The 25,062-nt window shown below is 44.8% G+C and overlaps 1 protein-coding gene across 3 annotated transcripts in view; it reads right to left on the reverse strand.

Moving 5' to 3' along the window:
- Positions 1-25,062, reverse strand: part of hace1 (HECT domain and ankyrin repeat containing E3 ubiquitin protein ligase 1) — a 76,475-nt gene that overhangs the window by 19,844 nt on the left and 31,569 nt on the right. For 2 of the 3 annotated variants that reach the window (XM_037784186.1, XM_037784188.1), the window contains exons 8-16: positions 23,598-23,694; positions 23,239-23,340; positions 23,058-23,164; positions 22,495-22,645; positions 21,119-21,193; positions 18,000-18,304; positions 17,478-17,546; positions 17,236-17,323; positions 7,017-7,128 (exon numbers count right to left, since the gene is read on the reverse strand). In XM_037784186.1, coding sequence (XP_037640114.1) covers positions 7,017-7,128; positions 17,236-17,323; positions 17,478-17,546; positions 18,000-18,304; positions 21,119-21,193; positions 22,495-22,645; positions 23,058-23,164; positions 23,239-23,340; positions 23,598-23,694 — 1,106 coding nt within the window. The remainder of the gene's footprint in view (positions 1-7,016; positions 7,129-17,235; positions 17,324-17,477; positions 17,547-17,999; positions 18,305-21,118; positions 21,194-22,494; positions 22,646-23,057; positions 23,165-23,238; positions 23,341-23,597; positions 23,695-25,062) is intronic. The other variant, XM_037784187.1, reaches the window with a different exon arrangement.

The raw sequence follows: 25,062 nt of genomic DNA on the forward strand, positions 1-25,062 counted from the left end.
CATTAGCAATGCATGAAAAACCTCTTTCATTTCTATCTGACCAATGTGTTGGTACAGCCAAGGTGCCAACATGCAGCTGTTGTTAGCCAACACGCAGCTGTGCATTTCTGGTAGATTTCTCTACAAGAAGATTGTAGTAGCGACAATATACTATGAGATGTCTCATAGTATTATAAATGCATGGTTTTATTACTCAAACTGGCCTTTCTTGATCACTTTTCATCATCTCACTGGTACCTGCAAAAACACTCCCACACTAACGCAGCCTCTTGCATGTTTTTAATGCAGTGCTTAAAATAAAACATGCCTCAACCTGCATGATGCAGCTGCAAATCCAATTGATAAGGCTTCTTTCAGGGAGGAATCCTGGTGTCTTTTTTGGCATTAACATGGTTTAAATGGTCACACTGTACCAACAACTGGCACATATCTACCTTCACTCATTCTGTGTGCATTTAAAGTCTGTGTAAAGCAAAAATAGTGCACTTGGAGAGCGCAGACCTCCGCCAAGGCAGGTTTCATGTACGTCGCTAAATCTAATGGCTTGTTCATTGTGCCACAGCCCACCCCTCCAAAAAATTTCATTCAAATCCATCGCGGACTTTTGGAGTAATCCTGCTAACAAACAAACAAACAAACAAACACACCAACAAACAAACAAACAAACTAACCAACAAACGCCGGTGAAAACATAACCTCCTTCCTAGGCCTTCGGCCTTGGCGGAGGTAAATATGCATTCGGAGTTTGTCACACCACAGAAAAATGTGTTACTAACCACCCAGCCAAATCTGAATGATTAAAAAAATCGCCAAGTAAACTCGGAAAAAAAAGTTTCGAAATGTGTGTTTGATGGGTTATTTCTCTGTTGTTACAATGCTAATGGTCATTGTATTTTACATCGTGGGAAAGCCTGTTTATTTAATAATAATAATAATAATAATAATACATTTTATTTGGTGGTGCCTTTCTGGACACCCAAGGACACCTTACAAGAATTAATTAAAACATAGACAGATAAAACAATATAAAAACAACAGGACATGACAGAGACATATTTGTACAGACACATAGGATGGGTGATGATGAGTGCTAGAGAGAGTATGCCAGTTTAAACAGGTGGGTTTTGAGGAGGGATTTGAATGATGTGATATTGTCAGACTGCCGGATGTGTGGGGGGAGTGAGTTCCAGAGCCTGGGAGCAGAGCAGCTGAAAGCCCTGGCTCCCATGGTGCTGAGGCGTGAGGTGGGGGTAGTCAGAAGTCCGGCTGATAATGAGCAGAGGGAACGGGAGGGGGCGTACTCCTGGAGGAGGTCTGTGAGGTAGGTGGGGGCGAGGTTATGGAGGGCTTTGTAGGTGAGCAGGAGGTTTTTGTAGTCAATCCGGGATTTAACAGGGAGCCAGTGCAGTTGGATGAGGATGGGGGTGATGTGGTCGGAGGATTTGGTGCGGGTGATGATCCAGGCGGCAGAGTTCTGAATGATTTGGAGTCTGTTGAGTAGTTTGATGGGAATGCCAGAGAGGACAGCGTTGCAATAGTCGATTCGGGATGTGACAAAAGCGTGAACCAGGATTTCAGTGCTGGAGTGGGACAGGGATGGGCGGAGTCTGGAGATGTTGCGGAGGTGGAAGAAGGCAGTCCGGGTGACGTTTTTTATGTGGGATGTAAAGGAGAGGGTGCTGTCCAGGGTGACCCCAAGGCTCTTGACGTGGTTTGAGAATGGTACTGAAAAGCCATCAATGGTGAGGTTTTGAGCAGTGGTGGGTTGAGATTTGGAGATGTTGTTTTTGGAGCCGATGAGCAGGGCCTCGGTTTTATTGCTGTTTAGTTTTAAAAAGTTCCTGCTCATCCAGCTCCTGATGTGTTGTAGGCAAGCGGTGAGGGAGGCGGGTGGGAGGGCAGCAGTGGGTGTAGTTGAAATGTAGACCTGTGTGTCGTCGGCATAACAGTGGAATAGGACATTGTGATGACGGAGGATAGTGCCGAGAGGAAGGAGGTAAATGATAAACAGGAGTGGACCCAATACTGACCCCTGGGGGACACCCAGTGAAACAGCGGAACACCTTGATCTGTGATTGTCCAGTTTTACAAATTGTTGTCTGTCGGTGAGGTATGAGGAGAACCATGTGAGTGCAACACCAGTGATACCAATATCAGTCAGACGTGTGATGAGTAGTGGGTGGGAGATGGTGTCAAAGGCAGCAGTGAGATCGAGGAGGATGAGGATGGTAAGCAATCCAGAGTCAGCTGCACGGAGGAGGTCGTTGGTGATTTTGACCAGGGCTGTTTCAGTACTGTGTTTGGGGCGGAAACCAGATTGGAAGGGTTCATGGAGGTTGTTTGAGTTGAGGTGGGACTGAAGTTGGGCGGCGACCACTCTCTCAAGGGTTTTGGAGATGAAGGTGAGGTTGGAGATGGGCCTGTAGTTGTTCAGATCAGCTGGGTCAGCACCGAGTTTTTTGAGGGTTGGTGTAATTGCAGCAGTTTTGAGGGTGGGGGGTACAGTACCAGTGGTGAGGGAGGAGTTAATTATTCTTGTGATAATGGGGGAGATGGAGGGCAGACAGGCTTTGACGAGGATGGTGGGGAGGGGATCGAGCTGACAGGTAGTGGGTTTGGCTTTATGGATGAGCTCAGTGATGGTTAATTCCGTTGTGGGTGTGAAGTTAGAGAGGGTGCTGATGAGTGGTTGGCAGGAGGTTGCCATCCAGGGTGGGTCACATGGGGAGGTGCAGGATGAGGCCAGCTGTTGGTGGATGGTGTTGATTTTGTTTTCAAAGAATTCCAGAAAGGCAGTGCAGTGATCAGTGGAGGTATTTTGGGGGAGGGTTCTCGGAGGCTGAAGAAGGTGGTTTACTGTTGAGAAGAGGGTTCTGGTGTTACCTTGACCGGTACTGATGAGGTTGGAGTAGTAGGAGGATTTGGCGGTGGAGAGAGCGTTCTTGTAACGGTGGAGGTGTTCTGTGTAGAGTTGGATGTGCACTGAAAGTCCAGTCTTTTTGTATAACCGCTCTAGTTGACGGCCGGTGGTTTTGAGATGGCGGAGGTAAGGGGTGTACCAGGGAGCGGTGTGGGTGAAGGAGACTGTGCGGGTTTTCACGGGAGCCAGGGTATCCAGGGAAGAGGAGAGACAGTTGTTGTAGTGATCACCAGTTCAGCAGGGGAGGAGGATGGGGGAGGACTGGGGGAGGAGTTAATAAGGGTGATGAGATCTGTGGGGTTGATATGCTTGATGTTTCTGAAGGAGATGGTCCGTTGCTCTTTTATTTTGGATAGGGGGGCGTCGATTTCAAACAGGATGACTTTGTGGTCAGAGATGGGGAGGTCAGCATTAGTGAGGTTATGAGGGGTGATACCAGTGCAGCAGATTAGATCAAGTATGTGTCCTTTGTTATGGGTTGGGAAATTGACATATTGGGTGATATCTAGACATTCAAGGAGTGAGGTGAAATCATTTGTAAAACCAGAAGAATTGTCAATGTGGATGTTGAAGTCTCCTAGAAGGATGACAGTAGGGGACATGGCACACACAGAGGTTAATAATGCTGACAGTTCAGTGATAAAGAGGGCAGAGGGCTTTGGGGGTCTGTAGATGGTGATAATGATGATGGGTGTGGAGCCTGTGAGTTGTATGGCTAAGCATTCAAAGGTGGAATGAGGGGGGACGGTGACTGTACAGACTTTAATGCTGTCACGATAAAGTACAGCAAGACCGCCCCCCCTCCCTGAAGCACGGGGTTTGCTGGTGTAATTAAAGCCAGGTGGGACAGCTTCATTGAGCTGGGAGAAATCATCTAGCTGTTGCCAGGTCTCAGTGAGGCATAAGAAGTCCAGTTTGTTGTCCATAATAAATTCATTAATCAGCAGACCCTTGCTAGTGAGGGATCTAATGTTAAAAAGAGCCAGTTTTAAACAGACCAGTGGTGCATAGGTGGCTGCTTTGTGCAGGGGGGACAACACACTATGATTGACAGGACGGGTGGCAGTGCGAGGGGGGCGGGGCTTAGTGGACCAGAAGGAGGGAATGCTTGTGTTGTTGTTGTTGTTGTTGTTGTAGTGCTTGGTGGACTGAAAGTTCCGTCTTGATCCACGATGCACGTATCTGGGTCGTTTGAGGATGTCCCGATGTGGAAGCAGAGCTGGAGGGATCGTGTAGTGGGATCGGAGAGACAGCAGCTCCGTTGCAGAGTATTTCAGCGGCAGGGTGGCGCTTGTGACGGTGAAACACAGAGCAATCCAGATGAGGAGTTTGATGCCCAACATGATGAAGTGGAGAGTTGTCTGTAATCCAAGAGTTTTGTAATCCAGATGATGATGATGAGGCTACGAAGCCAGCCAGGTAGAGGTGGAGCGGTTGAGTGTGTTGGCTGTAGCCGTAGCGCTGCAGGCTACACCCGGGCGAGGAGACCAAAACACGGCGCTGAGACGTGCAGCCGGTTAGCAGGTTAGCTGGTTAGCCAGTGGGCGAGACCACACTGTGCTGTGAACCACAGGATCACTTGGAACCCAGGAAAGCAGGCAGGATAGACAGCAGACAGCTTCGACCAGGCGTGTGCCAGATCAGGGAATCCAGCCACAGTAAGCACAGGGGAGACCCGACAGTCCCATACAGGTGAGCCCCTTTACCGACGAAATTAGCTCCAAGCTACCGGGTGTAAAGTAAAACACAGTAGCGCCAAACACACATGAACAACCAAACTCTTGCACTACTTCTGCCAAGAAGCAGACAGTCTCAGCACTATGCAGCAGACAGGTTGAGGCAAAACAATCAAATAAACAAATAAACAAACAAATCACTGAGGAGGCGCGGCAGCAGCTTGCCAGCGGTCCCTCTCTCCTGACAGTTGAACATCTATCTCAAGATGTTTATCATCTGATAGATCTGAAGAGCTTGAGAGATTTCATCACATCGCTTCCTTCCTGTTTCCTGTCTGCAGTGGACGACGCCTTCATGGACGGGATGAGGCAGATTCTGGGGTTCGACAGCAACAGGAAGAACCTGGTGGATTCACAATGATGTCCAACTTTTAAGGATCCTGCATTTGTGGGATGAGCAGCACAGCTGATTATGTGGGGAGCACCCAAGTGAAATTGCCAAAATGCTCTGCCAATGCTAAACAGTGTATTCACCTGCTATGCTGATTGTTGCACCGATCAAGTAACAGCTTTTGGTGGGGGCAGTGTCATGGTGTGGGTTGGCATCTCCCTCACTGGCAAAACAAGGCTTGTCATCAATGAAGGCCATCTCAATGCAGTGAGATATCGGGATGAGATTCTGCAGCCAGTGGCGATCCCATATCTCCACAATCTGGGACCTAACTTCATCCTCCAAGATGACAACGCTTGCCCCCACAGAGCCAGGGTTATCACAGACTACCTCCAAAATGTGGGAGTAGAGAGAATGGAACGGCCTGCCAAGAGTCCACACCTCAACCCAATTGAACACTTGTGGGATCAGCTTGGGCGTGCTGTACGTGTTAGAGTGACCAACACAACCACGCTGGCTGACCTGCAACCAATCCTGGTTGAGGAATGGAACGCCATCCCACAGCAACGTGTGACCAGGTTGGTGACCAGCATGAGGAGGAGGTGCCAGGCTGTTGTGGCTGCATATGGATCTTCCACCGCTACTGAGGCTCCTGACGGTGTATTAAATGAATCAATATGTCTTGTTTGTTCCTTGTTACTGATAGAGAGTTCAATCATCCAATCCACCAAACAACTCAAAACAAGAGTCAATACCAACAGGAGAATACACTGTTTACCATTGGCTGAGCATTTTGGCAAATTTTACTTGAGTGCTACCCACATAATCAGCTGTGCTGCTCATCCCATAAATACATGATCCTTACAAGTTGGACATCATTGTGAAGGTAAATAAACAGGCTTCCCAACTATGTAAAATACAATGCCAATTAGCATTGGAACAACAGAGAAATAATCCATAAAACACTAATTTCCAAACTTTTTTTCTCCGAGCTTTCAAAATCATGGAAAAATCTGCAGTATTCTCTGCTCTGAGACGCTTGGGGCGTGTCGCTGAAGGCGCTGAAACCTGAAACCTGAAACCTCTCTTTATACATCCATGGCTGAAACCACACCCACAAGTGGGGAAGGTGCAGGCATTCAGGATTCCCTCAGAAGTGGCGAGCGAAGAGGGAAGAGCCCAGTGCGGAATCGCCGTCCGACGGGCGGATTGGGGAAATGTGGCGTATGGATGACCGCTTGCCCGGTGTCGCTCGGGGGCCTGAGTCCTTCTGATCGAGGCTCAGCCTGTGGACGGTGTGAGGTAACAGCCCCCGACGCGCAGTCTGCCCAGGGGATTCAACTCGGTGGGTTGGGGACAGCTGCTCGGTGTGGAAGGATCTCCTCGTGGGACCTTTTCCCCGGTGCTGGCTGGCCCCCACCGGGCGCATTTCATCCGAGGCGGTCGGTCGGCTTGGAAAAGCTCGGGGCAAGGGTGGCCCGCGGATTCGCGGCCGCGAGCTTTACAGCGCCCTACGCCCGGACATTGCCACTGAGACCGTGGACAAAGTGCTTACTTTTGTGGTCCTGGTAGTCTCAAAGACATTCGTGGCCATGGTACTCCATACTCATAGATTATTAATTTTTTACAAGTTTACAGAAAAAGAATAAATAAACATAGGACATGGGATGGATTATAATCAGAAAAATACAATACAATACAAAAACAATCATGAAAGTTGGAGGTATGATAGGGATGACTCCAGTCTGTCATCGAGCCATGATTTCAGCTCTGCCTAAAAAATCCTGAACACAAAACTGGCAAAAAAAACAGTTAAACGGTCTAACTCCACAATACAGTACCACAACGTTCACAGTCTTTCACATGTTTTCAGTAATAATTTTCCAACATTTATAAAATAAATGTTTAGAAATAAATCTCAGAATTTCCTTTACACAGCCATTAAGACAGTCAGGCAACATTACATTGGAGTGCAATTTACATCTTCTCACCACTACACACTTCGTCTGTTTGTGAGGAGCTTTTGTACCTCTGTGGATGAGCAGGATGTCGTTCTCGTTGACCGGACGATGAACCATGTCTGAGTCGGGCTGGCCAGCCAGCAGATGCTCATAGAACCACTCACAGCGATCCTTGAAGGGCTGAGAGAGAAAATAAGACTTCATCCCACACTGCACAGCACTTTCCTAAACTAATTACCACTTCGCTATGCTTTCAACTCTCATACTGGATTTTTCAGTCTCAACCGATGGCTCGGAAAGCCTTCAGTGGTGAAATACTCGTCTGTAATACAGAGATGAGGCTGGGGTCTATTTGCATAATATATGCCTTTGTTCTCTAAGCGTTGGAGGTAGAATGAAGGATGAGCATGGAAGAGAGAGAAAGGCTTTTCCCCCTGGGGCTGTGGGGCATACTGAGGAATCAGGAGATGAAATCAAATTCACCAGGTTAAAGTCTGTAATTAAAACAAGGGCCTTCTCCCAGGCGAGACATAATCCATGGGTAACGAGGCTCGAACGCTGCAGCTCAAATATGAATACTGAAGAGTGAGGGAACAGCACACAACTCGGAGCAGCACTTAAAATTTATGAAGCCATATAAATGGAACTTAAGACAAGTGTTATCGTCGTGGTTTTAACACTGTCAAATGCCCCAGAAGTGAAGACAGGACTTTCAAAGTCACTTTCTATAAAGTCCCTAAAGACACAGAAACACACAGACTGGGGGTTATCAAAGTAGAGAATGAAGAATAAGGTAAATGCTTTTGGAGCTAGTGTAGTCTGCTTAGAAGACAGACAAATCAAGCAGCATAGGTTGATTGGAGACATTTTACTCTGTTTGGGAGCTAATAAATGATGGCTGGTTTTACAAGGTCCTGACAGCAAGGGTACACCTAGGAGCAGGGTCTGAAATTAACTTTTCTCACTTCCTGCCACTGTGGCAGGCAAGTATTTCTTTTGTCTGCCACTTTTAAAATCTCTGCTCTAAATGAAGAAATAACATTCTAGATCTGATGTCATTCAATGTCCGATATATTTTACATAAAAAACATTATATGCATGGTAAATTACAGTGTTGGAATTACACCGTAGCTTCTGGGAGAGGCCTATTTATGGGGGGTGGGAGGGTACTGTACTTTTAAATATTATTTAAATATTTGCTTTGATTAAAAAAAATATTTTCCTCAATACTTTTTATGATGTATTATAAACTGTTTAGAGCTAGTGTTAGGAGGTTAAACAGGTCATAATTCTATCTCTATTATCTATTTTGTATTACTGTGAAAACATCTCCTTCAAAACAACTTTTCTCACCAAAAGCTTAATTTTACGAGATTACATTTGAACACATCATGATAACGTTGTAATTTACCTTCACCCAATGGTCATTTTAATGAGTAGAGTTTGAACGCCTCATAATATTAACTCAATGGCACCTCCGTTAACGTTTGTAGCTCCGTTATTTATCCAAGCAGGACTGTGCTGCTAACGGCTGCTAACAGCTAACGTTACTAACTCTCCTCCTGCTGATCTCTACACAGATTTGTTGTTCACAGTGTCGCATTATCAGGGAGAAAACAGAGTGCGTTCCCTCAGGTTTAGCAGTAGTAGCGCCACGCTTCTGAGCACTTTTTTTTGTCTCCGCCATGTCTCCGGCACCCAACAATCTGAAACATGATATGGCTTGCGTATGCGTCATTGTGCATACGTAACTGTCGGAAAGCATCAAAGAGCAATCGGTAGTCACGGAGGCATGACATGCCAAGGAATCGGACAACTAGGATCCCTTCTTATTCTCATCCCCATCATCTTCCCTTTCTGCCAAAGTGGCGGATGGCCTGACGATTTCATCCGATTTACCCCCATTTGTTGGCGGGTGCTAATTTCAGACCCTGTCTAGGTGAGAAGAACCTTTAATAATTTTTGTAATAAATTGCTGAGAGAAGAGTTGAACATAAGCCCGGCCAATAACTTGGAGAAGTTAATAAATCAGCCTATGTATTATATTCAGTATAACATAGATGCATCAGCATACATGTCGGCCAATAAGTAACAAGAAATTGCAGTAAAGAAATGCAGTAAAAACATGTTTAAGGTAAAGAAAGCTTGATCGACAATATATTCTGAGGGCCAATACATTCATTCATTATCCGCAACACCTTATCCTATTCAGGGTCGCGGGGGGGCTGGAGCTGATCCCAGCTGATATCGGGTAATCACTCAAATCTCTTTCCACTACATGTCAGCATTAACCCATTCACACACACACACACACATTCATACACTGATGGCAGAGGCTGCTAAGATTCCAACTTTGCCCATTTAGATTAGGATCTAATCTAAATACTCATTCTCCTCCTTAGCTGTCCATCGTGTCCGATGATGACGATTGCTCCAGGGGGTTGGGGAGTGGGGGAGGGGGTTCAGCGTCGTTGGCGCTGGTGCCACTTCATGTGGCTGTGGAGGTCGATGCGTGAGCCACACACTCGCCCGCAGATGGGGCAAGGGAGCCCAGATGTTGTTGTAATGCCGGCTGCCCGCTGGTGTCGTTGGGCACGCCTTTCGGTCCTCCTCTGTTGGGTGGTGTGGTGTATTTGTTCGGTCGCTCTGGCACAGGTGACCTGCCAGGCTGACCTATCAAGTGCCAGATGTTACAGATGGGTGGGGTTTATGTTGCAGCGCTTGAGGAGGTCTTTAGTGTAGTCCTTGTAGCGCCTCTTTTGTCCGCCAGCAGCCCGTTTTGCGTTGCTGATTTGCCCATAGAGGGCTTGGCGGGGCAAGCGGTGGTCAGGCATGCGGATAGTATGCCCTATCCAGCGGAGATGTTTTTTTGCTAGTGCTGCTTCCATGCAGATGGAGTTGGTCATGGAAAGGATCTCTGTGTGAGGCACCCGATCTTCCCAAGAGAGGCCAAGGATTTTTTGGAGGCATCGAATGTGGAAGGCCTCCAAGTTTTTGATATGCCGTCTGTATGGGGTCCATGTTTCTGCCCCATAGAGCAGAGTAGAGGCACATACCGCGTTGTAAACAGCCACCTTGGTACTGATCTTTAGGTTTTTGTTTTGGAATAATTCAATTCAATTCAATTTATTTTTGTATAGCGTCAAATCACAACAGAAGTTATCTCAAGACGCTTTATATATAGAGCAGGTCTATGACTGTACACCATAGTTTAGAGACCCAACAGTATCCACCAAGCGCACTGTGGCCAGGAAAAACTCCCCGATTACTGGGAAGAAACCTGGAGCAGAACCGGGCGCAGGGCGGGCGGCCATCTGCCGAGACCGGATGGGGGGATAGATAGATAGATAGATAGATAGATAGATAGATAGATAGATAGATAGATAGATAGAAGCAGCCACAATAGTAGTCTAGCAGCTGTAATAGCTAATACAAGTAGGACTGATAACATAAAACCAATAGTGGTTGCTGGGAGTTCTTGATGTCTTTGGTAGTGACCGAGAAGTGTTATTCTCCAGGCTGCCACATTGTCACTAAGTGTTGGTAATCCCTCGTTAGCATTGGTAGTCCCTTGTACAGACGTAGTTAATTAATGATGGTAGCAGTTGGTGTCAAGCAGGCACCGGACGCGGTAGCAGATGCAGCCACAATACCGGAGACCACCAAGATCCAGGTATAACCTCGTTCCCGGTGTGATCCCGCTCCAGGTATGACCTCGCTCCAGGTGTGATCCCGCTCCACGGTTAGCTTCGAGACAAGGAGGCACAAGGACTCCCGGGAAGGAATGAAGTTAGTAACAACATGGACATGGGACATGAGTATATACAGAAGAAGAGGGGAGCTAAGTGTGTCATAGGAAGTCCCCTGGCAGTCTAGGCCTATAGCAGCTTAAGTATAAGCGTTATCAAAGAGGAAAGTCTTTAGCCTACTCTTAAATGTAGAGACGGTGTCTGCCTCCCGGACTGAAACTGGGAGCTGGTTCCAGAGAAGAGGAGCTTGATAGCTGAAGGCTCTTGCTCCCATTCTACTTTTGGAGACTCTAGGAATACCCTCTAGAATACCCTTCTACGGAGTCGCCCAAAGGCTGATGAGGCTTTGTTGATGCGACTGTTTATTTCAGTGTCAAGGGAGCAGTCTGAGGAGATTGTGGAGCCAAGATAGGTGAACTGGTGAACTGGTGTGGAACACCACCTATTTGAAAGTTAGGGAGTGAAGGAGGTTGGGTAGTGAGTTGTGTCATGACTTTGGTTTTTTGAACATTGACCTGGAGACCAAAGGACTGGTATAGGCTGGAGATTGTGTTAAGGGTATGCTGCATGGACTCTGGGCTATGTGCAAAGACAGCGCAGTCATGCGTATTGGAGGTCATGGATTTGGCATGTCTTTGTCTTTGTGTAGGCCTGGAGCCGTCAGATGTTGAATAGACTTCCATCAAGGCGGTGCTCCAGGTGAACTCCATCTCTGTGTCCCAGGGTATGGTGGAAGAGGTGGGTAGTGGCTGAGAGGAGGAGATTGAACAGGACCGGTGCCAAGACACAGCCCTGTTTCACCCCAGTGTTGACCTTGAAGGGCTCTGACTGGAGTCCTCCTGTGAGAACTCTGGCTTGCATCCCATCATGCAGTTGCTGCAGGATGGAAAGAAACTTGGGTGGTACCCCAAGTTTTGAGAGCTGTTTCCAGAGCAACTCACGGTTTATGGTGTCAAAGGCTTTGCTGAGGTCGATGAAGGCTATGTACAGGTCCTTGCGTTGTTCTCTGCTCTTCTCCAGCATCTGCCATAAAACAAAGATCATGTCAGTAGTGGATCTGGTCTTCCGAAAGCCACATTGCGTTTCTGGGAGAGCACTTTCCGAAATGTACTCCACCAGCCTATTGAGCATGATCTTTGCCAGCACATTCCCTGCGGTGGAGAGGAGAGAGATTCCGCGGCTGTTCCCACAGATGGCTCTGTCGCCCTTCTGTTTGTAGATGACCACAATGTTAGCGTCCTTCCAATCCTGAGGGACTATATCAGACTTCCAGATGTTTATGATCAGGAGATGTAGGCGGCGTGTGAGGAGGAACCCCCCATGTTTGAGGATCTCTGCTGGGATGCCATCAGGTCCTGCACTTTTGTTGTTCTTTAGGCTTTCAATGGCTTTACGAGTTTCAGAGAACTGTGGTGGAGTGTCAAGAGGGAGGATTGGTGGAAGGTCTGGGAGTTTATTGAGGATATGGAGATCAACAGGGTTTCTGTGGTTGAGGAGGGTCTCAAAATGATCCGCCCAGCGGCCAAGAATATCATGGCGGTCCTTGAGAAGAGTGTTCCCGTTTGCTGATCGGACAGGGGCGATGGTCTGCTTCCTGGGGCCATATATGGCTTTGATGGCATCATAGAAGCCCTGGGTGTTGTTGCAGTCTGCAAACTTTTGGATTTCTTGTGCCCTCTGCATCCACCATGCATCTTCCATGGTCCGGAGCGCATGCTGGGTTGTAGCTCTTGCTTTGGTAAAAGTGGCTTTCAGAGTGGAGGATCCAGGGTTTGCCAGGAGAGCTATGTGGGCTTCATGCTTTGCTTTGAGGAGTGATTTTATTTCTGTGGAGTTGTTGTCAAACCAGTCCTGATGACGTTTCCTTGACAGGCCAAGTGCTTCCGAGGCTACAGCGTGGATGGCTGTGCGCAGAGCTGACCAATCAGTGGGGTCCTCTGGAACTTGGTTGAGGTTTCTTGCAAGGACTTGTCGGAGGTTGCCTATAGTGTCGGGGTTTGTTGAGTGCTGTGCAGTTTAGTTTTCTGATTGGGATGGTCTTTGGGCGACGTGGTTGAATACCCATACGGAGTTTGGATCTGACCATAAGGTGGTCAGTCCAGCATTCAGCCCCGCGCATGACGCGGGTGATGAGAACGTCCTGTCTGTCCTTTTGGCGGACGATGATGTAATCCAGGAGGTGCCAGTGTTTTGAGCGGGGGTGTTGCCAGGTGGTTTTAAGCCTGTTCTTCATCTGGAAGGTGGTGTTGGTAATGACCAGGCGATGTTCCGCGCAGAGGGAGAGGAGCCGTAGCCCGTTGTTATTCATTTTCCCCACTCCATGCTGGCCTAGGATCTTACTCCATACATGATGCTCTGTGCCCACTCTGGCATTAAAGTCTCCCATAAGTATGAGCTTATCTGTAGCTGGGGTTTTCTGGATGATGGAGTCAAGACTTCTGCAAAAGTCCTCTTTGACATTGTGTTCTGCATCCAAGGTCGGTGCATAGGCACTGATGAGGGTGGCAGAGCGTCCCTTTGTAAGGGGAATGCGCCACGTCATCAGTCGTTCATTGATGCCGATAGGGGAGTCAGGGATGCAAAACCCACACCATGGAGGCGATGTGTGCCTTCGGGGACCCCTTTCCAGAAGAAAGTGTAACCTGCACCGACTTCTGTCAGGGAGTCCTCTCCATGTAGCCTGGTCTCGCTAAGTGCTGCAATGTCAATTTTGTACTTAGCAAGCTCGAGAGCCACAAGTGCTGTTCTGCGGTGGGGTCTGTCAGGTGTTACAGCCATATCCAAGGGCGTGCGAACGTTCCACGAAGCAACGTGCAAGTTAATTTTCTTTGTTTTTCGACCGCAGTAAAGGGATGCTCCGACGGTTGCGGTTTACCGTCCGGAGTAGGAGGAGCAGACAATTTTCAGACCACCTTTTCTAGGTCCTTCCCCATTCAGGGTGAGCAGTGTGGGGCTGCTCAGACGCAATGGAAGCTGCCGAGGAGACACGCTGCTCCATCCCGTATCTCGGCGACCATCACTCCATTGCCGCCTGCGTGCATGGTTTGGCTAGGCACTCCCAGCCACATCCTTGGCCTGTGCCTGCCACCATTCCATATCGCCACAGGGCTTTAGGGGGGTTGGAGCAAGGGGCTTGCGCAGGGAGAGGATTAGGGTGAGGGTGTGGGTGCGCAGTCCTCACTCCCACCATCTTGACTCCACCAGACAGACTTCCAGTGGCATGAGAAACTCGTGACGACCTTCATCTGGATGGAGCTGCAGGGGACTGCCGATTGTCCGGTCTACTGGACTCCGCCTGTGCCTGTCCCCAACTGCAGATTTGTGATCAGGGTTTACTCCCCTAGCCATCGTACCTCCCAAGGTTTACCCACGTGGCAATGGGGCAGTGGTTGGTGGAACACCTCTAGGGACCACTGCAGCTCCGAGATCTCCTACTAATTCAGCCGAGGGTCGCAAAACCCCAGTTACCGTGGGCTGCCACGAGGAGGCATAGTAGGAGTCATTCACACACCGATGGCTATGCCTTTGGGAGCAATTTGGGGTTCAGTGTCTCGCTCACACATCGGAACACATGTGATCCGGAGCAGCCGGGTATCAAACCACCGACCTTCCGATCGGTGGACGACCTGCTCTACCCTCTGAGTGACAGCTGTCCCCAAGAACCATTCACACCTACGGGACATTTAGAGTCAACAATGAACTTAACCTGCATGTCTTTGGACTGTGGGAGGAAACCGGAGAACCGGAAAAAAACCCACGCCAACACAGGGAGAACATGCTAAGTCCACACAGAATGGCCCCAAGGGCCGGATTCGAACCTGCGACCCTCTAACTTTGAGGCGGCAGTGCTAGCCAATGCACCACCGTGCAGCCCCTCTGAAGGCCAATACATATTTTTTTTAAATCAGAATGATATATCACGGGGCTTTTTTTCACATCACCAACAACAAATCGAATAAACATTACTGAAAAGTATACCTTGAATTTATTTTGTAAAGAATTGTGACCATAGTGTTTACAGAGATTTTACAGTTTCAGATTCACATTCAGAGATGCATACTTCAACTGACTTTTATTCTCATTATTGATTAACCGGTCTATATACAGTATATGTGGCTTGTTGAGTAATTGTTTAGTCTATAAAATGCCAGAAAACTGTGAAAAATGTCAGTTTCCCAGAGCCAGAGGTGACATCTTCACGTCTATTCAGTTTACAATGATATAAAACAGAGAAAAGAAGCTAATCCTTTGAGCTTGGAGAAGCTAGAACAAGTAAAACATGCTCCATAAATGACTTCATTAATCGATTATCAATATTTGCCTGTTACCTTACAGTCAATTGACGATACTGGTGTATAGTGTTGTTATGATTAGTCAGCTAATCAATTAAGGATGTTAATAATTAACCGTTTAACCGTTAACCAACATTAAGCATTTTAACCGATTAACGCTATCGGTTAAAACGGTTAAAAGAAATGTTAATACAGTCTATGCCAGAGTTACAGATACAGGAAGTTGGCTCGGGTCTATAGCTCGCTTTAGCGGAGGAGTTGTAGCCTCGTAGCATTTATTCAGCGACAAATAAAGTGTACACACACTGCTACACCTACGTTCACAGCTAGAACGCCACCAACAACACACACACGGCCTGTTGGAAACTCGCTGAAGTTTTGCCGCGCTAACAGACCGTATGTGTGTGACTACGGCGAGCATGAAGCTACCAGCAGAGCTACAGCTGCTAACGTAGCACACAGCTGACAATCTGCTAAACTAAACTAAATGTGTGGTGGAGACTTTTACTGGGAAAGTGGCTGCATGTCCGCGACACTACACGCAGCATCTAAGTTATCTATCTGCTAAATTAACACTCCCGCACGGTGAACCGGGGACTCAGTTGTCTGTTGTGCTCATACACTGCAGCTGGCGCACTGCTGCATGCGAGGCACAAATCTTATCGGTTTATGGTTAATAATCTGTTAACGAGGGTCAGTTATCGGTTAAGAAAATATTTCAAAATTAGCATCCCTATAATCAATTCAGTCCTCATCTTAGTGTTTTTGTAAATGAATTATCATTGCATTTTGGACTGCTAGAAACTAACTGGAACTACAGAAAACAGCTTCAGAAAACTATAAGGACCATTTTCCCCAATTTTCTGACATTTTATAAATTCAAAAGTTATCAAAAAAATAATTGACAGATTAATAGGTAATACAAAAAACATTTAGCCATTAGTTGTAGCCCTACTGTGGAATGCTTGGGATATGCAGAGTGTACATGTTCTCTCATAAATGGGCTAAAATGGCTAAATGACTGTATCTAGTGGTCCTATAGCTGACATAGGGGTTAGTTAAGTAGATGACTGAGTTTCCATATTGGGTGAACTATTCTACAGAGCCCCCCTAGACCCCCAGGAGAAAATGTCATTAACTCGTTCCCTCGAGTTCGTAACTAGAGGGCACAAGTTCCTTCATAGTGCACTTCCTCCAGTCATTCCTAACAGCCAAGTCATTGACTTTGGTAAAGTGTGAAAGATATTGACATATTCAAACTTCCTAGATCAATAACTCATAACTGAAACGTTGTTAAAACACCAACGAGGGCTCGTTCTAACCGTAGTAAGGTAGACAACGAGCTACAACCTCATTTAAATCACAACGAGCTGTCCTCTGAGTAGGACACATAATATTGGTCTCTATGTGAAGTTATTGAATATTTTTCCCAATAAAAATAACCCAAAATTGTACAAAATCACATTTTATTGTAGTATAACCAGAATGTGAACATTAATGTGTGAAGACATTTTGATGGTACCACACTGTATACTACTGAAGTTATTGAATATTTTTCCCATTAAAAATTCACCACAATTATGAAAAAAGTATATTTTTTCAAACTAAGTGTTGTAGTACAGCTATGAAGAAACCATTGATGTGTGAAGTAATTTTGATGATACTACACTGTATAACAGTGAAGTTATTGATATTTTATAGCATCTCTTTTCAGCGTTGCACTTTGTGGACGGTCCCTGACCACTCGTCTCACAGCCGGCTGCACATAGAGACCGATGCTATGTGTCCTGCTCAGAGGACGGCTTGTTGTGATTTAAATGAGGTTGTAGCTCGTTGTCTACCTTACCACGGTTAGAAAGAGCCCTCGTTGGTGTTTTAACAATGTTCCAGTTATGAGTTATTGCTCCAGGAAGTTTGAATCTGTCAATATCTTTCACACTTTACCAAAGTCAATGACTTGACTGTTAGGAATTACTGGAGGAAGTGCACTATGAAGGAACTCGTTCCCTCGAGTTACTAACTCGAGGGAACGAGTTAATAAAATGTTCTCCTGGTGGTCTAGGGGGGCTCCATACTATTCTTTTAAGATTATGAAAATATGTTAATACCACTTTTACATGTACACTAAATCTACTGTATATTGCCATGTTTCACTGTGCAGAAGTAGGAACAACCAATTCAAACTATAAGAAAAAAATCAAATCAACATACACATGAGAAACGGTTTATGGAAATGGGGGTCTTACCTGGCCCTTAATAATGTGCATGAAGCGTGACATCAACTCTGGACACTCCAGGAGGAAATGGAAGTGGTTAAAGATGATCTTTGGATTCCTGGAGGCAGAGGGATGAACAGAGTGAGAAACAAGACATGTCTAAGTGAGAGAACAAAGAGATAAAAGTGGAAATAAATGTAGGGGAAAGAAGTTTCTGGATCAATAGCCAGTCTCTAGGTGCTAAAGTACGGCAGAGGGCCACATTGACTCACCTGGTTACAAAACACTTGAGCACCTCGTCATGCTTGCAGACAAACTCAATAAAGCGAGGGGACGTCATTCTGGGTGAGGAAAGAGAGGGAGGTAAAGAGTGAGGAAGATGAAGTGAGAAAGGAAAAGACACCGACAGCAATACCATCTCAGCAACAGCATGTGTTTTACAATTTCACTCATTTCTATCTGAAATGAGAAATCTCCTCCCCTGAAAATGATGTTGGATAATAATAGAAGACATCACTTCCTGATGGAAAGCAGGGTAAAATGACAGGCAGCTCATTTCCGCAGGCATGTCAATAACACGCCTCTATTGGCTGTTAGTTAAGCATCTTTAATGATGTCATTACGTATGATTGTGGACCTGGAGAATGGTTTAAACAAAGAGAGAGATGAGCCTGATGGAACATGGAGAGCAGTACGTAGGAGCTGTGATGTAAACAGACCTGTAGAGGTCCTACCAACATGCATTCTACCAACATGCATTCTACCAACATGACATTAGCTCCTTGAGCACAGACCCTTGAGGCATCTGACAGGAGCAGCACATATAGAAGGCCTGGATCACAGCACTGAGCCGATTGGCCGTCATGGAGATGACGTCCTCCCCGTCGGCGTACAGCTCTGTTTCCATGACGGTCTGAGGGTCCAGTAAGGAGGGTAGCTTTGACATGGAACCCGAGTGGTCAACCTCCCGCTGTTTGAGAAGCAGAGAGGCTATCTCGCTGCTGGATGAGGAGGAAGACGGGTTCTTCCTGTTCCTGTCCAGCTCTGTGGAGATAAGGACCAGCCACTCGTCCAGGGAGTGCCACAGCAGCTCCAGTGGCTGCAAAGACACAGACAGGAGATGAGCGGCACACAGGACCAAGGAGAAAACAAAGGGAGTGATCCATGAGGACATAACAAGAGAGGAGGGACTTTGGCCTTCAGGGTGTCTGCAGGTTTTACAAAGCTTCATTCAACACACATTGTCTGGGATTGAGTTAACACTAATGAATTTTGTCCAACTGAGTACAAGCCATGAAATTTCTGACTCTACTAAAGGTTGTTATTAAGGAACATTATCAAGATTTTCAAGGACCTGAGGATACCCTGTCAGTTGCACCAGAATAGAAGTTTGCTTTCAACAGGTTGGTTCATCCAACTAACAAAAATACATTTCATTACTTACCTCTTGTGCCATCTAGCAACAGAGAGTTGTGTTTTATTTCATCAGGTTTTGTGATATTTGTCTCGGATTCTTTTTCGCCTCCACATCAATATAATAGAAGTGAATGGAATTTTGTTTGTGGAGCTCATAACAGCAACACCTGGTTCCAGAAACAGTGTCCTTGTTTTTCTGCATAATCCAAATTCTGTGGACTGTAGTTCATAGGGACTACTTTCTACGGAAGAAATAGTCCCAATGAAATCTCCTCATTTTCACTGTATTTGGGTGGAGGCAGAAATCTGAAAGACAGATGTCTTAAAACCAAATAAAACCAGAACTATCTGCATAGCTGTATATGTATATACACTGGATTTCTGTTACTTGGGTGAACAAACCCGTTAAAAAAAGAAAGTCCTGTATCATTTGAAGGTTATGCCAGAGCAGAATCCTGTCAAGTCCCACAACAATCCTTTTTAGAAAGGTTATTTATAGAATCATTAAATGTTCCACATCAACAGTAAAAAGAAAAACTTTTTTTATTAGGGGTGTAACGATTCATCTAATACATCGATGTATCGATTTATATTCCTACGATCCAACTACATCCATAGGTACTCGGCAAGTTGTCCTTCACGGGAGACGTATATCGATATAAAATCAGTTGTATGGATACTAAGGATTTGTACCTTGTATTTAAGGACGACAAACGTTACATGAAAGTGTTTTTTAGCACTTTTATTAGTAAAGAAATGTTAAACGTTACTCCGGTTCACTCTCCAGACATGCGCCAGCTCTGCCCTCTGCAGTGCGAGCACGCATCCAAGGCGTGCATGCAGACGAACGGAGCACTGGACTCCTCGCTCTCTCACCCGGTAGAGGAGCCGGTCGGCAGAGTTTCAGGCGTCATCAATCACTTGACGAGGGCGGCTTCACCCACAGGCGCTTTCCCCGTGCGCTGTCATATTTCATTCAGAGAAAATGACTTTCCTTTCCCCATCATGATATCTATGTGCACGCAGCATCAGCCTCACGGCGAAGGGAATTATGACGTCAGGAGTAAAGTAAAAAACAGAACAGAAACTCAACTAACGTTAGTCTAAAGTAGTTTTAAAATGGTTTTCCAGATGTTTTCATGTATGAAAAGAGCCCAAATGAACCCTGTAGGTGGACTACTTGATTACTATCAGCAGATTATTTAAACAGAGTTTGTAGAGGAATGATTCTGTCCCAAGCTGTCTGATCACTATCAGCTGTTTGATCACTATCAGCTGTTTGATCACTATCAGCTGGTTGATCACTATCAGCTGTTTGATCACTATCAGCTGGTTGATCACCATCAGCTGTTTGATCACTATCAGCTGGTTGATCACCATCAGCTGTTTGATCACTATCAGCTGTCTGATCACTATCAGCTGTTGATCACCATCAGCTGTTTGATCCCTATCAGCTGTTTGATCACTATCAGCAGTTGATCTCTGTATTATTGATCTACCGTTTATATTGAAGATGAGGACAGAAGCAGCAGGTTAAACCACTGTTCATTTAACTTGAATAGAAGTTGGTTTATTATATGTAGTGTTAAATATTGCACTGCCTTGTATCTTGAGAACTGAATCAGCGGGTCCTGCAGTTGCACTTTTTATTATTTTCTAATAAAAGCTGTATGTATTTGCCATTAATCGTTGTTTACTTGTTCATATCCATAATTAATTTATCCCTGATTCCCTCACAAGAAAAACTTTGAGGAATTCTGACCTGCTCTGTCCAGTATCAGTTATTTATTTCACAGTCACACTGATTGAATCAGAAGAAGTTACTGTATCGATTTCAAATCATTGAATCGTATCGTATCGTATCGCTCTAGATGAGCCAGATATCGTCCTTGAATTGTATCGGAACCATGGAAATCGCATCGTATCGTTACACCCCTATTTTAGGTGATTTTATTCTGGTTTCAACCTCAAGAGGATGAAGACTATTCATGGTTCGGCAATATTACTATGAAATGAGTCCTACTTAGAGATATTGCTCTACTATCTATACGCAAGTCACTGCCGCTTTAACAGTTTTTGTTGTGTCAGGTGATTGAGCAGAACTGCTTTATGACAATATTAGATTTACAGGATTGGAAGGACCTTGAGAGACATATATTCTGAAATAATTACATATCTTTAAAGATAACAATATCATACTGTATATCTATATTGCAATATAAAATTACATGTAGCATGAAAGAAGGTTTGATCCATATTGCCCAACCCTAACTCTGTTCAAACCCACCAAAATACCACAGGGCCAAACATCTTCAAATGGAACATTAAATATCACAGGAAATCATTATTTAACTCCCAGCTACCTTGACAATAGTACATCAGATTATGAGATTGCAGGGTTCCAGAGATCATATTACCCAAATTTCAACATGTCAACGTATTTGACATGCAGAGGTTTATGATTAACTGCAAATGATAAAAAATGTCCATGGCTCACATCAAAGACAGCAGAACCTGTCCAGGAACATTCATCTTTTTGTATCGTCTCCACCTCCATCTGTCTCGCACACATCTGCAACCAATGGAGTCAATTCTTATTGGTGCTGTTTTAGTTGAAAGGGCATACAGTCAAGTCAGTGTGATCATGTGCCAGTGTTACCAGCTATCTGCCAATAAAAGAAGCAATTCACTACACAAAGTTCCACTCTTGTCCCAGTGCTGTTTTTGATACTACCACCATGACGTTTTCAAACCCTACACAGAAGTAATCAATATTTTCATATTAACAAAGGCTCACATGACTATGTGTTATATGAAAGGGAGACACTCGTAGATACAAACCCACAAAGAATTATCAACAACTTTGTGGAGTTTTTTGGAGGCTTTTAGCTCATTGTTTTGGTTCCCTCTCATCAACCTCAGACCCCCATAAAAGCTGAAAGTCAGTATTAAACCACATCGTGATTGTTTCATTTCAAATTCCAAAAGCTGGAGCGTAGCCTGGCAGATACTGAATTTTGAGGCAAATATTGATATCTGAGAGTAACAGAAATCAACTGCAATTTCTTTCTTTTCTTTAACATAAACATTTGTGACAGTGGTCACTTAAATGGGGTAGATTAGTGAGCAGGACATTAGACAGTGCAAAAATAATCATGTTAGTGCTCTCTGGTGGACAAACTATGCAATGGAGACACGGTTTCTATATGAACTAATTTCTTTGTTATTTCTGCAGTGACATTTCCTCTTACTTATTGGCAAACATATACTGCATGCTGATACTGAGATATTCATAATAAGCCAGTATTGGTCAATATATTGGTCCAATAACATTATTTATGTTGCCTCCAATATATTTGTCTGTAGAAAGATTATGTTCAGTTGTATTCAAGTTCACAGCCACTGGATTTTTTTTGGTTTGTTTTTCATAGCTTTAATTCTCAACTGTTGTCACCTGTGGTTGATGATTACTCCATTGCCCGGTCTCCATTGGCTATTAAGACTGTGCACTTGTTGCCTGTTGCTATAGTTTTGAGATAGATTATACATATAAAATGTCATGTTGATTTGTGTTTTATGCCTGGTGGAGATCTTTGACCGATCGAAACACTGCACTACAATAGCCAATAAAAAATATTTTAGGAGCAGAAAACAGAGCACAGATTTCAAATTGATTTTTTGTCTTTTAGCTGTGCGTACTTTTCTCATCAAATGCCCCAGAACTAACCAAATCATGATTTAAAAAGTAAAATTGGTGAACATCAGTTTTGATATAGTATTAAACTAAAAAAGGTTTTTTTTTGTTGGTTTGGTTGGTTTAATCTCACACTTTTGCACAGCACAGACAGATCACAATAAACTGCTCCTACTAACCTTAAAGACCTGGCTGCGAGGCGTCTTGTTGCCATTGTAGCCCATGTCGTTGCCATTGTTGGGTGATGAAGGCCCCAGGCGGAACACATGACAGAAAATACGAATGATTCTCAGCAGACTCTTCATCTGAGCTTCAAAACTGCTGGACAGGCTGAGAATGGACGGAGGGAACGTGAGGGGCTGTCAGACACATTTTAGCATGACTCAAATATCAATTTGTGCATCTTAATCTTAATTCACTAAACTGGTTCTTCAGGCGAATCATGATGCAGCTGAAGCTCATTCCAGACTAAACCAATGAGGTATGAGTTAGAAAAAGAGACAGTTTGATATGATGGAGGAGCAGGACATACAACTGTTCAATAATCTATAATCTGTACCAGTTTAAATTTGTATTTATGTCACCAGCATGATGGAAAGTTAATTAGTGTTTCCCTAAAAATGTTAAACAATTCCTAAATATACAACAATGAATAAGTAAAAAAGTTCTGTATAAAAAGATCAATGTGTATGCAACATAAAATAAATAAGGAAAAGAACGCAAATATGTGAATCAAATATACCTGAGAAGCTTGTGTCCATTGGTGGTAGCCACTTCAGCAAGACTGGTCAAGATCCTCAGGTAATGACTGTCGCTCTGCTGAGAGACGTGCTCCATAACCTGCCTGAGCTGCACACGCACACACGTCAATAGAAGTGTATTCACAGGGCTAATCAATGAATGTAGAGACAAACTGCTCTGACCATGTTCTCTTTCATATCATCATTTTGTGTCATCTGGATGAGGGTCTGGAAAAGTCTACTGTGGTGCTGGATGAGGATCTCACAGGTCTCCCCATATCCACCCTACACACACACGCACACGCACACGCACGCACACACACACACACACACACACACACACACACACACACACACACACACACACACACACACACACACACACACACACACACACACACACACACACACACACACACACACACACACACACACACACACACACACACACACGGTGGGACAGTAACCACATGAACTGATTCAACACAACACTAAAAGTGAAAAGTGCAAGAATGGTTAAGAGGTGGTTAAAAACCCCTCACCTGCACACAGAGATCCAGAGGAGTGACTCCATTCTTGTCAGCAAGATATTTGGCACCTCGAGAGAGCAGGATCTGTGCGGTGTCTCTTTGGCCATGACTACAGAATAACACAGTAATGGACTGTCAAATACTGGCTACATCGTTATAATTCTGGGTTATTTTGGTATTCTGGCATGTGAATTAATAATGTGAAAGGCCATCTCCTGTTGGTTTAGTCATTCTCTAAATTAAAGGAAGAGTAAGACAGTTTCAGAAGTGTAAATGCATCAGTACATCTCTACTCCTGAACAGTTAAGAAGTGTATCTGGGAATCCCAACTAGAAGCGAGATGTGGGCAAGACGTGAGCAGCACATAAGCATTCGGTCATCCAATCCTCACTGACTGTCCTCCGTAAATGTCTCTGCCCCTCTGTCAGCGGCTTGCTAAGCTGCCTTCACTAGGCTGACTGAGAGCAGACATTTGCTGAACCAAAATAGTTTCATGTCGGCTCCATGGGGAGAAATCAACAGTGTTTGTAGATCTATGTATTGACTAATTGATTTTATGACACGGCTGTGTTGGATACTCGATTCTGATTGGTCAATCATGGCATTCTGCGGTCTGTAATTTCTCTATAACAGACCGTTGCTATTAACAGACTGTTGCTATGTGTAACAGACCGTTGCTATGTATAACAGACAGTTGCTATGTATAGCAGACCGTTGCTATGTATAACAGACCGTTGCTATGTATAGCAGACCGTTGCTATGTATAACAGACCGTTGGTATGTATAGCAGACCGTTGCTATGTATAGCAGACTGTTGCTATGTATAACAGACCGTTGCTATGTATAACAGACTGTTGCTATTAACAGATTGTTTCTATGTATAGCAGACTGTTGCTATGTATAACAGACCGTTGCTATGTATAGCAGACCGTTGCTATGTATAACAGACCGTTGCTATGTATAGCAGACCGTTGCTATGTATAACAGACCGTTGCTATGTATAGCAGACCGTTGCTATGTATAGCAGACCGTTGCTATGTATAACAGACTGTTGCTATTAACAGATCGTTTCTATGTATAGCAGACCGTTGCTATGTATAACAGACCGTTGCTATGTATAGCAGACCGTTGCTATGTATAACAGACCGTTGCTATGTATAGCAGACCGTTGCTACGTATAGCAGACCGTTGCTACGTATAACAGACCGTTGCTACTTATAGCAGACCGTTGCTACGTATAGCAGACCGTTGCTACGTATAGCAGATCGTTGCTACGTATAGCAGATCGTTGCTATGTATAGCAGACTGTTGCTATGTATAACAGACCGTTGCTATGTACACACGTAGGCAAAATTGTTGGTATCCTTCCGTTAAAGAAAGAAAAACCCACAATGGTCACTGAAATAACTTGAAACTGACAAAAGTAATAATAAATGAAAATTCACTGAAAATTAACTAATGAAAATCAGATATTGTT

Source organism: Sebastes umbrosus, chromosome 11, assembly GCF_015220745.1.
Source record: "Sebastes umbrosus isolate fSebUmb1 chromosome 11, fSebUmb1.pri, whole genome shotgun sequence".
Lineage (NCBI taxonomy): Eukaryota > Metazoa > Chordata > Actinopteri > Perciformes > Sebastidae > Sebastes > Sebastes umbrosus.